The following is an 18,166-nucleotide window of genomic DNA, read 5'->3' as shown; positions in this document are numbered from 1 at the left end:
CTGTTCCATGATCTTTTCAAGTACAGAGGTGAGACTCATCAGCCTGTGGTTCCCCAGGTTGCATGGGAGCCTGGACAGCCTGATCTACTGGCTGGCAAACCTGCCATGAACGGGGGATTGGACCTTTAAGGTTCCCCCCAAGCTAAGCAATTCTATGAACAAGATTCCTAAGCAAGCAATATGACAAAACAGCTTAATTAAGCACAATCATCAGTGGTTGAGTTTGCATCTATCCAGCATTTCCTTCTTCCAGAAATTATCGCTCTTTTCTGGCTCAAATCTGAATCAAAAGATTTCCTCTAAAACCTTTACCAAGCAGTAAAACATCCATCGTCTATTAAGGATAAAGAGATGATAGAAAATATCTCAGTTTTGTATCAGTTTTTCTATGACAATCAAATCAAGGTGTACGAGCATTACAAGTCATTCAGGGAAAGAAACAGAGACTGAATAAAGTTTTATTCAGCTATTTTGTAATAGTTATGGCTAAAACAGTAACACTGATATCACTAAGAGATAAGATGCAAACCAAGTTCCTGGACACATGCTCATGTTCAGGAGTAAATACAGCTGAAGAAATGTAAGGATAGGAAGAAAAGCTTGGAAAATATGAACTGAAATCAGTAGTTTTGTTCAATATTTCAGGAGAAAGACAAACATTTACATTTAGTACCACGCACTTCAGCTTCTTACAGCTCCTCCAGTATGTCTTATTGAAGCTTTAGGTGCACTTTTTCACCCTTCCAAATTTTTTCAAACCCTCCATATCCAAGCCCCCACTGTGGAATGAACCTCTTCTACTGTCTTATAGCAATCTGTAAGCCAGCTGGCTGCAGCCTCTTGCGAAGAAAGACAGGGGAAATTCACCAACATTAAGATTTGTTCATGCCCTGCCATTTCTCCAAGAAGAGCATCACTCAAAATAGCATTTATCATCATCTCGACTCCATAGAATATTCAGCTCTGTATTCCATCTTAGTTCCCTGTTTTTAAGACATTTGCCCTTACCTACCTCTCCTTTTTTGTTCTGTCCTCAGAACGATGTGTTTTTCTCTTCTTTTGTTGCTGCGGAGATGAAAGAAGGCATTCCTTTTCTATCGAAGATAAGCTGATACCCAATCCTAATAGAGAAATTTAAAAAAAATAAAAATCAGTAAGACAGCAGTTTGTGTCCAACTCCCAAATGCAGTACACAGCTACAATAAGAAAACAAAACTCCTTAAACTCTCCTCTGGTCTCCAGCTTTACATGACAGTGGTGCCATTCACCTTCTCCACAGCATCTGTAACACTGCAGACTTCCAGTGCGCACACCTTCTCATTCCTCCCTGTGGCTGTGGAGCTCAACTGGCACATAAGCAGCACTTGCACCAGAAGCATCAGTTTTGCCACCCCTACTGCCTCCTGCATAGGAAGTCTGTGTAAGTTTTGGTCATCAAGATTTCTTTATCTATAACCCTATCACTCCTTTTAGAGAGTGATCAGATTTCTTCTCATACAATAAACAAACAAACAAAAACCCAGACCCTGTTGTATTTTGTATGATGAAATAGCATACAACAGACAAGCTTATTATTACCAGGAGGAAAGCCAAAGCCTGGGTATCTGGGTGTCAGGAGGGTTTATGTCTTTTCTTTGGGCTCAGAGAAATTTTCATGATAGGTCCAAGAGACGCAGAGAAAAAGGCAGGCCAAAGATGTGCAGCAGCCCTGTTTCTCCAAAACTCCTGATGAATGAAGCCAATGTAGTTCTCTGTTTACTGCTCGCAAAGGCCTAAGCAGCAGTTCCACTCTGTCGTTGGCTCTATATAATAGTAATGCTCCGCAGCCACCAAAAAAGCCCGAAATAAAGTCTACGTGACTCAAGACAACCTGACAGAGCCGTCAGGATGAGCGCCCAGACGCCCGCAGCACGGCGCACGTTGTGCGTGCGGTACCTGTGTCGTCTCAAGGCTCAGCTCACTCGTTTTCAAGGAGACTTCGTTCGGGCCCGACCGAACCACAGGAGGAGAACCGGACGGAGACACAACGCAGCGCCGGCCGCACCGCGCGCTCGGCGACACGCGGCCACGTCCCAACCCCCCCCCGCGTCCGCCACCTCCCGCCGCAGCTCGGCCAGCTTCCGCAGCGCCGGCACCCAGACGGGGCTCACGGCCGCGGCTTCCAGGCCCGCTCGGCGGCCCCCAGCGTTAGCCGCAGAGCTCCGGCAGCGCGGCGCACGCGGGCTCCAGGCCGGCCCCGGTCCGCCCCTCCGCGCCCAGCTGGCCGGACTCCCGCCAGCGATTCTCCGGCAGAAAAGGCGTTCGGGCGGGTGAGCGCTCCGCGGGGCGAGCCCGCTGCGGAAGGAGCGTTCGAGTACAAACGAGAGCGACCCCGGCGGCACGACGCCAGCCGAGCCCGACCGGGCAGGGAGGCGGCGGCAGGAAGGCGGCGGCTCCACTTCCGCAGAGCCCGGCGGCGCGCGGCGGTGGTACAGCGCCTGACCGAGCGCCCGGTGGAACGGACCGCCTCCAATTCCATCTCTGAATTTCTGAGTAAAACTCGGTGAAATATTCAACTGGGCTCTGAGCGCACACCGCTGGCTCGTGAAGGCCAAGTGTATCCTGGGCTGCATCAAGAGAAATATGACCAGCAGGGAGAGGGAGGCGATTCTGCCCCTCTGCTCTGCTCTCGTGAGACCCCACCTGGAGCACTGCGTCCAGTTCTGGGCCCCCAGCACAAGAAGGACGTGGAGCTGTTGGAGCGGGTCCAGAGGAGGACCACGAAGATGATCAGACGGCTGGAGCACCCACCTGCAAGGCCGGGCTGAGAGAGCTGGGGCTCTGCAGAATGGACAAGAGAAGGCAGCAGGGAGACCTGCCAGCGGCCTTCCATTACCCGAAGGGCCTGCAGGAAAGCTGGGGAGGGACTTCTTGTAAGGGCAGGTAGTGACAGGACAAAGGGAAGAGGCTTTAGACTGGAAGAGGGTAGATTTAGACCAGATGTTAGAAGGAATTCTTCACCGTGAGGGTGGACGCTGGAACAGGTTGCCCAGTGAGGCTGCGGACGCCTCCTCCCTGGAAGCACTCCAGGCCAGGTTGGATGGGGCTGGGAGCAACCTGGGCTGTGGGAGGTGTCCCTGCCTACAGCAGGGGGTTGGAACGAGATGATCTTTAGGGTCCCTTCCAACCCAAGGGTGCCTTCTATGATCCAAAATAGAAGTCTTAACTCCAGTCCTCTCTCTACATTCCGTGGTTTAGAAAACACTTGGTTTCTGGGAACAAGTTCATTTTAACTTCTTCCTTCCTGCTCCTCATTCTTCCAACATCTCTCAACTACCCCACCCCTTAAGAATTTCACTTCAAAGAGGTTTAAAGATTGTGTATATGGAGAACAGGAGAATGAGAGAACACGGGACAGAAACTATTCAAGTACATTAATCCATCAACAGAAGGCACATAAGATATGATAGACAGCGTAAGAATCTGATGAAAACAGTTTATGATCTGGATCACAGCACAAATGTACTTAAAGTTCAGTAAGTGAATTTATACAGGTCCCATCTATTTGACTCTCTTCAAAAGCAGAGAATACTAGACAATATTAGAATCACAACAAAATAGGCAGTCAAATCATCTCTATAACTTCTTTCAATATTCAGTACCATCTTGAATGGAAAAAAAAAGTCAAATGGGAGTTTCCAGTGTACTTTGGGCAGGCCACGTGGAGGTTCTGGCCATTCCGTCATGTCAGTGAAGGTAACAAGAGTTGTCAAAGGCACCAAGCTTGTGCTTAGGGACTGTAACAAAATGGAAAGTAGAAAGAATTCAGAATGCCTAATGCAAAAGATGCATCTCCCAGGTAAGTTCTGTAATGGACTCTTGAAACAGCTTGTGTGCTCCACAAGGTTTTAAGGGACAAGACATACACAGCTACTCAACTTTTATAATTCCTACTTTATACTGAGCTTAAATTAAGGTTTTGACTCCTTAATATGAAGTGGTTTGTGATTGAAAAGCAAGTACCTCTTCTAGCTGTACAACTGACTGAGAACATTAATCAGCAAAGCCAGAAAACCAGCTTCCTCTACAGATCAGTAAAATACAAACTCTTGTCACTGTAGCCAAACCACTTCTAAAACTTGGTAGATCAACTCCTCAATATCAAGACCACTTGATACCTTGGTTCTTAAATAATCTGTGAATCTCATTTCATACTGCTGTATGACAGAAAGGTTTGAAATCCCGTACCTTTAGGGGTTGACAGTGATAGAAGTACCGTACACCCAATATTTGAGCTTGTGGGTTGGACAGGAGACCCATCTTAGTCCACAATATCTGTATATCCAGGGTCAGAGGAATCATGCAACAGGAACTGCAATTCTCAGTCTGAAAATAAAATATAACCCAAACATCTGAATACAGTAATTTAAATGTTGAAAAGGACCATTATGGTCAAAACCCAACGCTTCAGGTAACAAAGGTCTCAGAATCTCAATCACTTACTTCAGGACTAACCCCACAACTTCTTGTCAGGTCAGCTGCCCATTTTAGAGCTATATCCATCTCACTGTCATCTAATTTCTAGACAGAATTTATCTTACCTCTATCACCTGGATTTTGCCTTCTATGAGGACACCTTCTAATAGATGAATAATTATTAAAATTTGCCTCCCCAGCAAGCATTGGATTGCAAGCTCTTAGCTTTAGTTAGGCAATATATAAATGTCACTAGAAACAACAACAAAAAAAAAATCAGAAGAGATGGTAACAAGTATTAAATTAATAGGAGTAAACAGTTTGTATTAATCTTCGAACACAGTCAGAAAACTTAACTAGTACAGCACCAGATTAAGCATTAATCTCTTCTTGGCTATTTAAATACCATTACAAGGAAGAGATTAAATCTATCAGTTTTTTGTTGTTGTTTAGTAAATATCCTAATGACACAAACACTAATAAATGAGTGTTTATGAGTATTAAGACTCCTATTTGTGTGGATTACCACACAAATAAAACTAGCTTTGATGAACAAGCTGGTCCTTTTTTTTTTTTTTTTTAACATTATTCACACCTCTCAAACTAAAACAAAGATATGAAAGAGATATTCAGATTGTCTTCTTGCATTTATATTACCTGTACACTGCAGTTCTGGATCAGAATGGTCACCCACTCTTCTTCTTGGGTTGAACGAGCACTACCAATTATAGCAAGGTTCTCTGCTTGGTTCATCCCCTGAAAAGCGTTGTATAACTTCAGCTGGATGTAACTGCAATTACTTTCTTCCATTTGAGTTAGCCTAGAAAGAGGAAAAAAAAGTAACAGCTTTATCTACAAGGCTTTCCAAGACAGAAGCAGATGGCATCAACAGCTTTCCTCAGCAACAAGTATTTCTTCTGTTCTTCTGATGAGTCAACATCCAATACTTTCTGCAAAGAAAACGGTGAAGAACTTGACAGGATAACACAATGAAGAGTACTGACTGCTTTTTAGCCATCTTACTACCTCAGTGATGGTATACCTGACCTTTCACCAACAAAATAATAAACCAAATTAGAATAATCATTTTTTAAGGTTCTATTATAATTCACTTCTCAAATATAAACTTTACTCTTCTCTGCGCCATGTCGCCAGACCGAAGCCTGAAGACTTCCTATAAGATCATCTCATGTTCAAACTGTTCTAGAATCTCACCATCCCTCTGATAGTCTAGTTCTCTTAGGGTTAATGTGAAAGATCTATATTAAAACTATGGGTGACCTTAAAGATGGACCTTGGCTCCATGGAAATGAGTGAAAACTACAAACAAAGGTGCTAAGTGACTCCATGCCTCCTAGATGTTTCAGGAAGGATGACCACAGATCGTGTTCTTACCTGAGTTTGCAGCCAGTCCTCATATTGCTTCCAAATCGTACTGTATGTCTCAGAAACTGCGAGCAACTGCCATCAGCCTCGCTCTGCAGAATGCTCATCTAACAATCTGCATGTCAAGAAGCAGATCACAAAGGACACTCGACTCGTATTTAACAATCTTCTTACTGCACATTCCTCCTTTGCACTATCACAGGTCTACAATTCAGTCCTGACCAAACAGCTTATTGCTGGCTGCAAAGTTATACTGAAGTATGCCCTCACAGGCAAAGGTACAGTCTCAGAAGTCCAAGCAACATAGTAACAAAAGTAAAGAAACCCAATGACAGATAAAACATGACAGCAGAAAGGATACATGCTGCACTGCACTACCATTTGCAATCAGTAGTGGTGCTCCAGTGATATAACCAGGGTTTCCACTTCTAGGCAGTGTATGAGAAAGCATCTTGGTCTACAAATAGGCAAAGCAAGAAAGAATGTTACAAAAAAAAAAAAAAAAAAAAGAGAAACATTAGTATTAGTTAGATCTGTTCATCTCAGGAGATTAAATCTGCATTCTCAGAAAAGTAGACTTAACCCACTGTTTTTGAATGACTGAATATCATATGCTACTAAAGCCTCCACTGTTTGATTTCAAACAGTCTTTTTTACCTGACAAGTTAATACGTAGTCCAGGAGGTAAACAAAACCAAACAATGACAACAAAAACAAAACAAAAAAACCCCAAACAAACAATCCAAACCGACTAGATGTCATTATCCTGAAGTGCAGACTCTGCCAGGGCAGTTTTTGAGTCAGTTGCTCAGCATTTCTGTCTAAGGAAGCAAATAAATAACTCTGGGCAATTCTAAAGATGATCTGCAGAACAAACCTTGATTCTGAGAGACACCACCTCTAAATTGTTTTATGGAGACAGACTTTGAGAATAAATTCAGCAAGATTGCACTGCGCACTTACTAACTCCTGTGGGTCACCATTTATCCAACTTTGCATTGTCTCTGTAGGAGAAAGTTTATAAACTTCAAAACACATTACTGTCTCCCAGCAGTCCACCCCCTCCAAAGCAAATCTCATTCCCACTGCACAAAGTTCAGTACCTGGAATAAACCTACCAACTCTGTTCACAAACACTGAACATCCCAGATACAGTAATAGCTCCAACCTTTTCCTTTCTGATACTGTGCTGATGACCCTGACCCTCTCTTTCCTCTTCTGCCCACCAAAAACAACCAATGCAAGGAACTTAACGTAAACCAACCAAAAGCAAACTAATCCAACCCAGGCAGATCAAAATAATCAGCCCCTTCAAAGTTGCTTACTTAAACCGAGTTTGTTCTACTAGTATAATTTACTTAAGAGCAGAGGCATCTCCTACTTTCTTTGACAGATGGTGTTATCATAGTACTACAGCACTGCTCTATTCTCATCTCTTCTGTACAGAATTGGGTCAAAAGTCACAGAAAACACAAACTTCACAACAGCCTGAGACACTGACCCAAAAACGCAAAGTGAAGTGCTGCTGCAGTGAGAATCCAGAGCTCCCAGAGATGCTGGTCACTTTGAACCGGACAGACACACTCTGAATCCCATGGGTACCATTAAATTCTATCTCATAGATCACCTGAAAGTCCAATCCAGAGAAGAATCAGAGACACAGTAATAGGGTAACAACTTGAAGTTAGCATTGAGACTAAAATAAAAAGGTCAAGATACTTCAGAAACAGCATTGTTACACGTGTTATCTTCCATGTAGGGAGCTCCAGGTGGTCCAATTGGGCTGATCCTTACCTGGAGAGTAAAGATATTAATGAATAACAGTTGTTTAAAAAGAGCACATCTTCCTCTTTTCCACTGCTTTTCCAACCAAGATCTACCTTCCTGCTGCAGCTGTGATCTGGGAACACACCACTCTGTTCCAGATGACATTTGACTTTTTGTCACATCCCTGACTCCAGTGCCCTCTGTGCTCAATCATTTAAAAGCACATGTTGCCTTATACCCCTGTATTTTTGTCTGTAACATGACACTTTCTTACACGGAGTCTTACTTCAGACACCAAATGTTCCCACTCTTCTCAAGTTTTCAAGCTGTGACTATTGTTACGAATGTCTACTATTCCCAATACTTAGTTTCAGAAGCAGAAGTTACTTTCACTGGCAAAAGAGACTGACCTTCATGGACTCTGCAATGGTGTCATGGATCGGAACCTAGGGAAAATAAACAAACCAAGAAAACAGCACCGAAAAACAACAGATTTTCTGAGTTTGCAAGTAAATCACAAGACAAACAAAATACATCCTACGTATTTCAGTGACAAAAGTCACTTAGCTTATTTAAGATATCTAAAACTTGTCATCCATAGATTAAAAACTACAGATATACTATTAAAAAAAAAATGTATATTTAGAAGAACAGAAGACAGCATTTTTTCCTGGCCCTGTCAACAAACTGAAAATATTACTATCATCTTCTATCTGTTCCTGTAGCTTTCCCTTGTGGAATGAAGTACCTATTACAGCACCTACTTGAGAAAAAATTAAGTTTTGCAGTCGGTAGCAGAGTAAGCACAGAAACATGAATTACATTTGATCAGTGGAATGCTCTCTTACTACAGTTATGTAGATTTAGAAGAATATTTCCAATTAAAAGGTAAGCAGAGCCACTAACTTTAATAAGGTGCTAATATTGACGCACTCTTTTGGTGTATCATCTTAGCGTAACTGAGAAACTGGCGAGAAGAAATGAATAATGAGATATTAAGCGATCCCTTGGTAAAACTCACATTATGAACACAAAAATAAATAGTAATTAGACATTATCTTCAGGATTAATAAAGTATTAATTGATACAGAATTCAATCTTAGAATATATGAAATCAGCACTACAGAATAGGATACAGCAGATGTTAATAGACACCAGATAGAACATGAGTCAGCAATGTGCCCTTCTCACTAAGAACGCTAATGGTATTCCTGGCAGCATTAAGCAAAGCATCACCAGCAGGTAAAGAGAGGTTGCATCTACATTACAGGGCCCCAGAACAAGAGAAACCTGGACATACTGAGAAGAGGCCAATGGAAGGGCACCAAGATGGTCAAGGAACAGGAGCTCCTCTCCTGTGAAGAGAAGCTCAGAGAGCACAAACTGGAACACAGGAGGTTCCATCTGATCTTGAGGAAGCACTTCCATACAGTGTTGGTGATGGAGCACTGGCAGAGGTCACCCAGAGAGGTTGTGGATCTCCCCCTTGGTCATCTTCAAGCCACCAGGACATGGTCCTGGGCCCCCTGCTCTAGCTGTCTCTGATGGAGCGTGAGATTGGACCAGATGGACCAAAGGTCCCTTCCAGCCTCAACCATTCGGTTATTCTTTCTAGTTTCTCACGATGCTGAGTTGCAAACTGCTTTAGTATTTATAGGTGCAGATTTCCTAAGATGACTTTTAGAAAGGTGTCTGTAAACAGAGGAACGGATTTTGATAAAGCACAGAAAGACCAAGGTCAAGACATTCGCCAGTTCTCTTATGTCTCCTTTTTGACTAATCTGATAGAGCAGACTTCTGTATCAAGCTTAGACTGGAAAACAGCAGGAGGAGGAGATATTTGAGTGTTTTATTTGGGAATTAATGGATGTATAGAGGAACAGATAGACAAACTATAACACAAGAGGTCCCACCTAAATATCAAGAAGCACCTCTTTCCTATGACAGAGCACTGGTACAAGTTGTCCACAGAAGTCATGGAGCGTCCCTCCTGGGACATCTTCAAAAGCCTGGTCCTGGACAACTTGCCCTAGGTCTCCCTGCTTGAGCTACAGGTTAGAAGAGACAACCTACAGATGTCCCTTCCGACTTCAACCATTCTGTGATTCTGTGAAATAAAGCTTATATGACAACTGGAATTAGATGGGATTTTACAGAAAACATACTGTAACCAAAAAAAACAAAACAACAAAACAAAACAAAAAAAAAACCTTCATTATTTCCTGAGAATATGCTTTACTTTGTTGATCAAGTTGATGGAAGAGAGGGAAAAGTATTTTTAATAAATGGTCTATTTAAAATGTAAGCATTGTACTTAAACCATAAAATATGAAATATCAATGAAACAGCTGTTATATGCACTAAGTACTTTCTAATAACTGAAGTTTATTGGAAAGCACATTTAAATGATGGTTCATCACTGATCCGGGACATTTTCAACAGGATTTCTAGCAAGAAGGCCATAATCAGAAGACCACGGGATACTACACACCAAGTAACCTTTTTCAAGTTACATGAAGTTGAAATGGATGACAGTGCTAAGTCAAGCAAACATGGCATTGAACAAAAGGAAAAAAATAAGAGACACACCTTTAGTACTGCAAAGTCACGGTAGTAGGAGGCAGCATTTAGGGCAGGGTCACTGACACAGCTCCTGCTCAGGTTTGTGAAAATGCGAGTACAGCTTGTGCTTTCACTTTCCAGGAAGCCTGAGTTAAGAGATGACATCAAATAAGAGAAAACAGAAGCACATAAACCTCAGAAATGCCTTTTCTTTTACTAACCAGCTGGATTTCCATCTACACAAAGTCCACCGACTCCCATTTTTACTGGCTGTCTAAGCACACTCAGTATAGATAACGAATCAAAGTAGATTAGGATTGGATCGCCAGCCTGAAAAGACAATTTGGAAACATTACTCTGGAACGGTAAGACCAAGTTCAAGGTGATGACATCAGGGCAAAGAGGCAAACCTGAACTTCTCCTTTGCACACAGTTTTGTTTAAAGGGTTGTACAAACTTTTAAATGCAAGAACACTAATTAGAAACATTTTACACAGTAAGGAAAAGAACTGAAATATAATATGGTTTAAAAGGTAGAAAAATACAAAGGATCTTTGAATTTGTTCTCATTACAGACAGCTACAGCAACGGTATACCTGCAAGCCAGTTGGTATTTTCTTTCAACTCACTCGGTAAAACGCAGAGAATGATGGCTGGACTTGTGATTGCGCTAAGAAAGAGTGCCTGCCATACTTCCTCAAGAGCTTGAGAAAATCAGATTTTTTGATACGCCGTGGCTGCTGGAAATAGTTCAGTTTCGCTAAAGGTTGGAAAAAAAACCAAACAATAATCCACCAACATTCAAATTACTAGAAAAGAATTCTAAGGAAAAGTAAACATACCAATATTTTAAAAGTGACTATTTTTAGCCATATAGTTATAAGCTATATAGTGCCATATATTAATTGCTAACAGGGTGCTCTATTCATGAAGAGAAATTGCTTCTGACAGCTTCTTGGTGATATCAAGCAAAGTATTCACTAAATATATCACAAGGTAGGCCAATAGTCACATACAGAAAGAAGAGATGAACTCACCCAACTGGTGAAGGAGATCGCTGGCTATACAGCACTCCTTCCCAGAAAGCAGCCTAGGTCCAAGAGATGTTCTTCCTTCAGTAGCTAGCCATTATATGAGCCAGGGTGGCTCCACCCTGGGTGCACTTCTGGTTCCTTGGAAAGCACAGCTGCAATTTGCCTGTGCTCCCAAGGCCAGGTACACCACTTCAGGTGCTCAATCACCAGTTAATGCTGTAACCCAACAGTTTCCCTACACAGGGTAATACCAGCTATGAACAAGATGACATAATGAGTAGTAATTTGTAATGTTTCATGAAAAACATGTTAATATATAAATGTGATCTTGTGAAATAATGAAAATTATTTAAGGTGACTGCCTTAATATGTGCTCTCCATTTTGTAAAGTGTCCAAGTTACACTCATCTGACATTTTTATGTCAAAACACTATTAGTATGTGAAATCAGTAAAAACATTAAATTGATTAAAAATAGTGTTGAATAAACTTTAAAGTAAGTATAAACTGTGAATAGACATTCTTAAAAGACAAACTCCTACTCGTATCTCAGAGTGATATCTTCCTTGCTCATTGATATTCAGAACTGTTACAATGCTATATTAAATCATTACTGCTAAAACACCAAGTCTCTAAATGGCAAATGATTAATGATACAACAGATAGACTTGTTCAGAGAGTAAGCTTTTTAATGCACGCAAATAAAACATCTTTCATAATCACTGAAGATTCCAAATCATACCCACAACAGGTAGGTTAGCACCAAAAAGGCCTTAGGTATTCCAGTTGATTTAAGAACAAAAAAAATTATAGGAAATTAAGCTCTCTGTGCAATTCTGCTGTTCAATGTCCAAGTAGATAATTCTTAAACAGACAAACCATCAAACAGAAATAAAAGCTTTCTTACATCTGACAAAAAGCATTACTTAAACAACTGCTTTTTTTTGGAGGGGAGGGAGTGGGGAGGCAAAGAGACAGACATAAAATATCATAGAACTATTAAGGCTGGAAAGACCACAGAGATGATCTACCATACACCCATGCTTGTGACCACACTAGACCATGTAACTCAGTGCAGCATCTACCCTTTTCTTGAAAATCTCCAGGGATGGTGACTCCACCACCTCCCTGGGCAGCCTGTTCCAATGCATCACCACTCTTGGAAAAGAAAGTTTTCCTTATATCCAACTCAAACCTCCCCTGGCACAAGTTGAAGCTATTGCCTGCCATCCTATTGCTGTTACCTGGGAAAAGAGGCTGACCCTTACCTCACTACCTCCTTCTAGAGAGTTGTAGAGAGTGATAAGGTGTGCCTCCTCTTTCCTAGACTACACAGTCCCAGTTCCCTCAGCCATTCCTCGTAAGACCTGTGCTCCAAACCCTTCACAGTTTCATTGCACTTCTCTGGACATGATCCATGGCCTCGATGCCTTTTTCTAGTGAGGGGCCAAGAACTGAATAAAGCACTCAAGATGACAGAGGGACAATCCTCCCCCCCCCGCTCCTGCTGACTGCACTATTTCTGATGCAAGCCAGGATTCCATCAGCCTTCTTGGCCACTGGAGCATGGTGCTGGCTCACGTTCAGCTTGCGGTCAGCTAACACCCCAAGATCCTTTTTCCCCACACAGCTTTCCAGCCACTCTGCCCAAGCCTGTAGCAATGCATGTTGTGATTGAAGTGCAAGACCTGCCACTTAGGTTGAGTCCAGTTATATGAGCTTTAACAAGACCATCAGTTTAGCCTATCCAGATCCCTCTGTAGGGTCTCCCTACTCTCAAGCAGATCGATTTGGTGTTATCTGTACATTTACTGAAAGTGCACTCAATCCTCTTGTCCAGATAATCAATAAAGATATTAAACAAGGCAGCCCCAATACTGACCCCCTGGTGAACACCACACTAGTGACTGGTCGCTATCTGGATTTAACTCTATTCACTATCACTCTCCAAGCCTGGCCATCTAGCCAGTTTTTTACTTAGCAAAGAGCATACCTGCCCAGAGGCCCAAGGAATAGTAAGTTCCATGTAAGTGTTACAAAAATAGAACAGCTAGAACAGCTTTCTTACCACTTGCTTGCCTAGCAAGCACCACAAAGCTATTCACTCACCACCTCCCACAGTGGGATTGAGGAGAGAATTGGAAAAGATAGATCTGTGAGAAATTTAAAGCTTCTTAGCTGAGATAAATGGTTGGACAACTATATCTGGCTAACTCCTCCCCTAGTTTTACTATTCAGCATGATGCAACACGGTATGGAATATCCCTTCAGTTCGTTTGGGTCAGCTGTCTTCAGTTTCCAGTGCACTCCCAGCCTCCTAATGCTGGATAGCAAGGCAGCATAAAAAGCCAAGACTCAAGGTAAACACTGTTAACCAACAACTGAAATACTAGCTTGTTATTAACATTATTTTCACTTTATATCCAAACACAGCACCCTATCAGCCACTAGCAAGAAAATCAGCTGTATCCCAGCTGAAAACAAGACAGCACCAGTCTCTTTTTCAAAAGTTAGATCAAGCCTGACTGCTTAACTCAGCCAGACATATGATTGTTAGACATGAGGCTCAAGGTCAGGATGAATTGTTGGGTACATGGTGAGCAGTCACACTGTCCTCTTTACCATCACATTAAGACAAATGTGAAACTCTACCTTTAGACAGCAAAAAGGAGCACTGAGAAAAACTGCAAAAACGAGAAAAACAGGTCCCAGAAAAGAAGAAAGTATGAAAATAAGCACAAGAAAAAAGTAATACAAAACATGATCAGAAATCACCTTCTGAAAAGTATAACAGGAGTACATTTTGAATGTCAACATTTATTTTCTGCTCTAAGGGTAGCAAACTAAGGTATCTCAAACACAGAAGTGATTGATACAGGCTCTATTTAGCCAGAGAGACATTACCCTTAAAAAGAGCAGAATTATTATTTTTTGTCTTTGATGACGGAATCATGATTCCCTATCATCTTACTAATTAGTATTTTGGCTGCTGTAGTTCCTGTAACAACTATAACACAAGTTTCAGATCCCTTATGCAGAGGCTATATTAGAATAAGCTTAATAGAAAGAAAAGTTACTTACGTTCACCCAGCTGCACACAGAATAGATCAGGTCCATCAGAGACAGCAATGATATCAGTATGGTAAGGAATATTAGCTCTGAATATGAGTGATTTTTCCACACACACTTGATTCACAGACCTGCAAACAAACCACCACCCCCACCCCAGAAGTCAATTAAATAGTATTTTCTTGCAATGTACCACTTTTAACCTTACTAATACCAATAGTATTACCATTAACCTGCTTACACAAGTTACTGTACAATTTGCATTGGCAATCAATTTTAGAAGGCTGCCTCCCCCACAGCAGTAACTGTGGATGCACTCCATCTGTATATTTAGAAATCATTCCGACACCTCGAACAATAAACTGTTAAGAAATTCAGCATCACATATTACAGCTCCTCCAGGTTCTTTCCCAACTACAACCCACGATGATGGGGCTCTCCCACAGCTCTTTATGTCCAAGTAGCTGAAATTTCCTTCCTCTGACAGCATCCTTCACTCTATAATTGCTTTTCCACTTCCAGTCGAATACGAACCCCTTTTTCCTAAGACGCCCCGGTTTCCACCAGAAGCCATATGGCGAGGCGCCCAAGCCCAGTTTCACGCAGGCCGTTCGCTACCGGCCGCCAAGAGCTTTGTTGTGACCCGCCGCGGACTCGGGCCGTGTCCCGACAAACGCGGCGACGGCGCTAACGGCGCTGCACCGCGGCTGCCCAGAGCTCCCTCGGCTCCGCCGCCCGGCCGGACACCCACGGCGGTGGGACGCCGCTCCCGCCCACCTGCCGCCACCGAGGCGAGACGAACTGCCGGCGCCGGTCGGGCGGCCGGGTAAACCTCCGGCAACGAGCAGGGGGCTCCGGGCGCCGCCGCGGACCGCGCGGACGTCAGAGGCTCGGTGCGGAGCCGCCGCCTCGTCCCGGCGAGCCGCCTCGCGCGGACCCCCGGCGGTGAGCTCAGCCGCGGCCCCGGGCCCGCCCTCAGCCACCGCCGCCAGCAGCAGGACGAGCAGCGCCGCCCGCGCCCCGCTCATGTCGTCGCTAAGAAACGCGCCCCCCGGCTTCCGGCCCGCGCTACCGCCGCCCGCTCTGGCTTCCGGCCCGCCCGGCTCTGTTCCTTCGCGGTTGTGCGGCGCTTTGCCCTGCGCAGGTCGGCGGGGGGCTTAGAGCCGAGCGCGGCGCCCGTCCGGGAGCCAGAAGGGTGGCTGCCGTGCTGCCCTGCCGAGCCCGAACGGCGGCGTCTCCCGACTCTGCGGCGGGCGCTTCAGCTGGGACGGACGTGGTGCAAGGCGCTCGGCCTCATCGTCTGGGAGCCCCGGTGACTCAATCTCCACTTTTTTTTTTTCTCCTGATACGTGAGAGTTGGCAATAAAAATAATACTATCAGTCGGAGTCAGATTTTAAACTTAACGTTGTCGTTGATTTCACTGGATTCAGGATTTGCCATGCAGAAGCCTTTCTCATTTGTGAGAAAGTGGGAAAAAACCCTTTACAACAGTTGCAATAAAATCGTACGAGCATAGAACATCCCTTATGGGAAGGGACCCACAAGGGTCATCGAGTCGCAGCTCCTAGTACCAACCAAGCTCAAGCCCTCTGTCTGGGAGTGGTGTCAAAACACTCCTTGAGCACCAGCAGCTCAGGGCTATGCCCTCTGCCCTGGGGAGCCTGTGCCAAAGGTTCTCTGGAGCAGAACCTTTCCCTAACACTCACCTGACCCCCCTCCCACCCCCAATGCAGCTCCATGCTGTTCCCTGGAGTCCTGCTGTCATTGGAGAACAGAGCTCAGTGCCAGCCCCTCTAATCCTCTGTGCAGGAACTGCGGGCCATCATGAGTCCTCCTTTCCTTTAGGCTGAACAAACGGTCCTCAGTTGCTCCTCATACGTCTTGCCCTCTAGATTCTTCGCCATCCTCATAGCTTTCTTTTGCATACATTCTAGTAGTTTCATGATCTGCCTATATTGTGGTGCCCAAAACTTAACACACTGCTCGCGGTGAGGCTGCACCATGCACAGCAGAGTCGGACAATATCTTCACTTGCCTGGCTGGCAGTGTTGGGTCTGGGTCACCCCAGGTACTGTTGGCCCTTTCGGCTACCAGGCACACTGCTGTCTCATCAACTTGCCATCAATCAGAACCCCAAATAGTGAAGTCCAGAAATCTTTCAGTACTTCAAAAATGACTGTTGTCCTTTCATAGTAATTCAGTATTAAAAAAAAGACAAGATTGCAAAGGTTAGAAAGAACACTAATATCCTGGTACAACGGGCATATTCAATAGTTTACTGCTGTGGTTTTATGTACTAAACTAATAAAAATAATATGTTAAGGTGTTTTTCTCCAAAACTATTTCCTTTTATATTTGATTCTTAATCCCTAACTGCATCGCAACAACCTCTGTCAGAAAGATGAATGAGCATGACCAAGAACTTCTTTGCAGTTTGACAGCAGTATTTTATCAGAAAGCATTGGTAAAGAGTAATGGCCTTGTTCATGAAACATTGGATCTGTAAGCTTTACTTGTTTTGAAATGCTAGTCAAAGAACCAGGGATGAAAATCATCGTACACTGCACATTTGTAGGGATAAGTAGAATAGAATTGAATAGCATACATATATACATAATATCTGATTGGAATTTCTGAAGTACTAGAAAAATAATAAATTAGGTCTATGAAGTGTAGTCATAAGGAAATGGCCTGGAGTATTAGGGGAATATTTTCTGTATTACTTTGGTAAATACCAATTTTTATTTCAGTAAAATCCTTAATAGTAGTAGAACTAAGGACATAAAGTGATAAACCATACTTTTGTTTGGTGGCATTGGATATTCATGCAGTGACACCAAAAGATAACTAATTCATCGCTTCAGGAATTAGTACCAGAAGTGATAACTTCCTTTATGTGTTTCTAGCAGTTTGCAGCGACATGATTGAATTTCTTGATGGTACAAAAGTAGAGAGTCACTTCAGGAAAAAATATACAGTAGAATTAGGAATGAAGAAAAAAAAAGCATAGGCAAACTAATGTATTCTATGCATCTTTGTAAGTTTACAATGGTGGCTTAACTAAGGAGGATAAGAAACTGCATCTTACATAAACGAAGGATTTAGAAGCCCAGGTAATAGAATTTTGGAGCTCAGAGTGCTAATCTTTTAAAGACAGGAGATGTGAATGGAGCTAAGCAACAAACAAACCGACCAAACAAAAAACAACAGTGTTGAGAAATAACATTCTAGAAAATTTCTATTTCAGATCCTAATTTGAGTATGCATCTAATAGCTTAATATTTCTGGTGTTTTTCAAATTGTGAAAGAAAGTTTAAGAATGAAAAATGAGTTTAAACATTAAAAGAATGTTTAAACACTCAGTTAAATTTACTGCAATCTATCTATTGATAGATTATATTGATAATTATATCTAAGGAGTCTCAGCATAGATGAAGCTAAATATGTCCTTTCCTCTGTGAAGACACACAGATGTTTTCAGCAATTTCAAAGCATTTGCCAAAGTGCAATAGTTTTCACTCTAGAATTTTAGAGCTAACCTACCCAGCTCCAAGAAATGGCACATGACAGATAGTTTAGGTTGTATTCACAAGAACAGAAAGAAACAATTTATAGTGCAGTTACTTCATCAAGTGAGAATTAGAAGTCAACCACTATTCAAGTGGATTCTCAAATCATGGGATAGACTGGGAGAGGAAAAAGACAAAAGTAGAGTGATTTTCAGATGCATGCTGTGCTCATGGAATGATGACTGTGTCATTTCTCAAACAAACTGTGCAGAGGTCTGGGTAAATGTCATCTTTGTTGAAGCAAAGATTCAAGACTGAAAAAAATTGTGAGACCATCTCATAGCGAACTAACTGGACTGACAATAGCAAGCTTGTTTGTTTGTT

The 18,166-nt window shown here is 42.8% G+C and overlaps 1 protein-coding gene across 3 annotated transcripts; it reads right to left on the bottom strand.

Annotated features, from left to right (window-relative positions):
- Positions 1–1,046: 1,046 nt before the first annotated feature.
- Positions 1,047–15,532, bottom strand: TCTN3 (tectonic family member 3). 3 transcript variants are annotated; one of them, XM_085229839.1, is made up of 13 exons: positions 15,050–15,532; positions 14,285–14,403; positions 10,800–10,930; positions 10,392–10,500; positions 10,198–10,316; positions 8,019–8,054; positions 7,561–7,635; positions 7,343–7,468; positions 6,203–6,298; positions 5,851–5,948; positions 5,113–5,275; positions 4,228–4,365; positions 1,047–1,121 (listed from the first exon to the last, which is right to left on the bottom strand). In XM_085229839.1, exons 1-13 carry the CDS (start codon positions 15,298–15,300, stop codon positions 1,095–1,097), a joined length of 1,488 nt encoding a protein of 495 aa, XP_085085965.1. In that variant the 5' UTR covers positions 15,301–15,532; the 3' UTR covers positions 1,047–1,094. The 3 variants fall into 3 exon arrangements, with proteins under 3 accessions (XP_085085965.1, XP_085085963.1, XP_085085964.1); XM_085229837.1 differs by lacking the exon at positions 1,047–1,121 and adding an exon at positions 3,462–3,776 and having other exon boundaries at positions 15,050–15,529; XM_085229838.1 differs by lacking the exons at positions 1,047–1,121; positions 7,561–7,635 and adding an exon at positions 3,462–3,776 and having other exon boundaries at positions 15,050–15,530.
- Positions 15,533–18,166: the final 2,634 nt, after the last annotated feature.

Source organism: Meleagris gallopavo, chromosome 8 (assembly GCF_905368555.1).
Source record: "Meleagris gallopavo chromosome 8, MGAL_WU_HG_1.1, whole genome shotgun sequence".
NCBI lineage: Eukaryota > Metazoa > Chordata > Aves > Galliformes > Phasianidae > Meleagris > Meleagris gallopavo.
Note: the sequence above shows the minus strand (reverse complement) of the source record. Positions and strands in the feature narration are given on the sequence as shown.

Bases quoted from the DNA above. Each gene is read 5' to 3' on its own strand.
- TCTN3 (XM_085229837.1), bottom strand. From the start codon at position 15,300: ATGAGCGGGGCGCGGGCGGCGCTGCTCGTCCTGCTGCTGGCGGCGGTG. The intron at 5,276-5,850 runs GTAAGAACACGA...TCCTCTTTCTAG, and splicing joins AGGACTGGCTGCAAACTCAG to GCTAACTCAAATGGAAGAAA. The intron at 4,366-5,112 runs GTAATATAAATG...TTTTATTTTCAG, and splicing joins TCCAGAACTGCAGTGTACAG to ACTGAGAATTGCAGTTCCTG.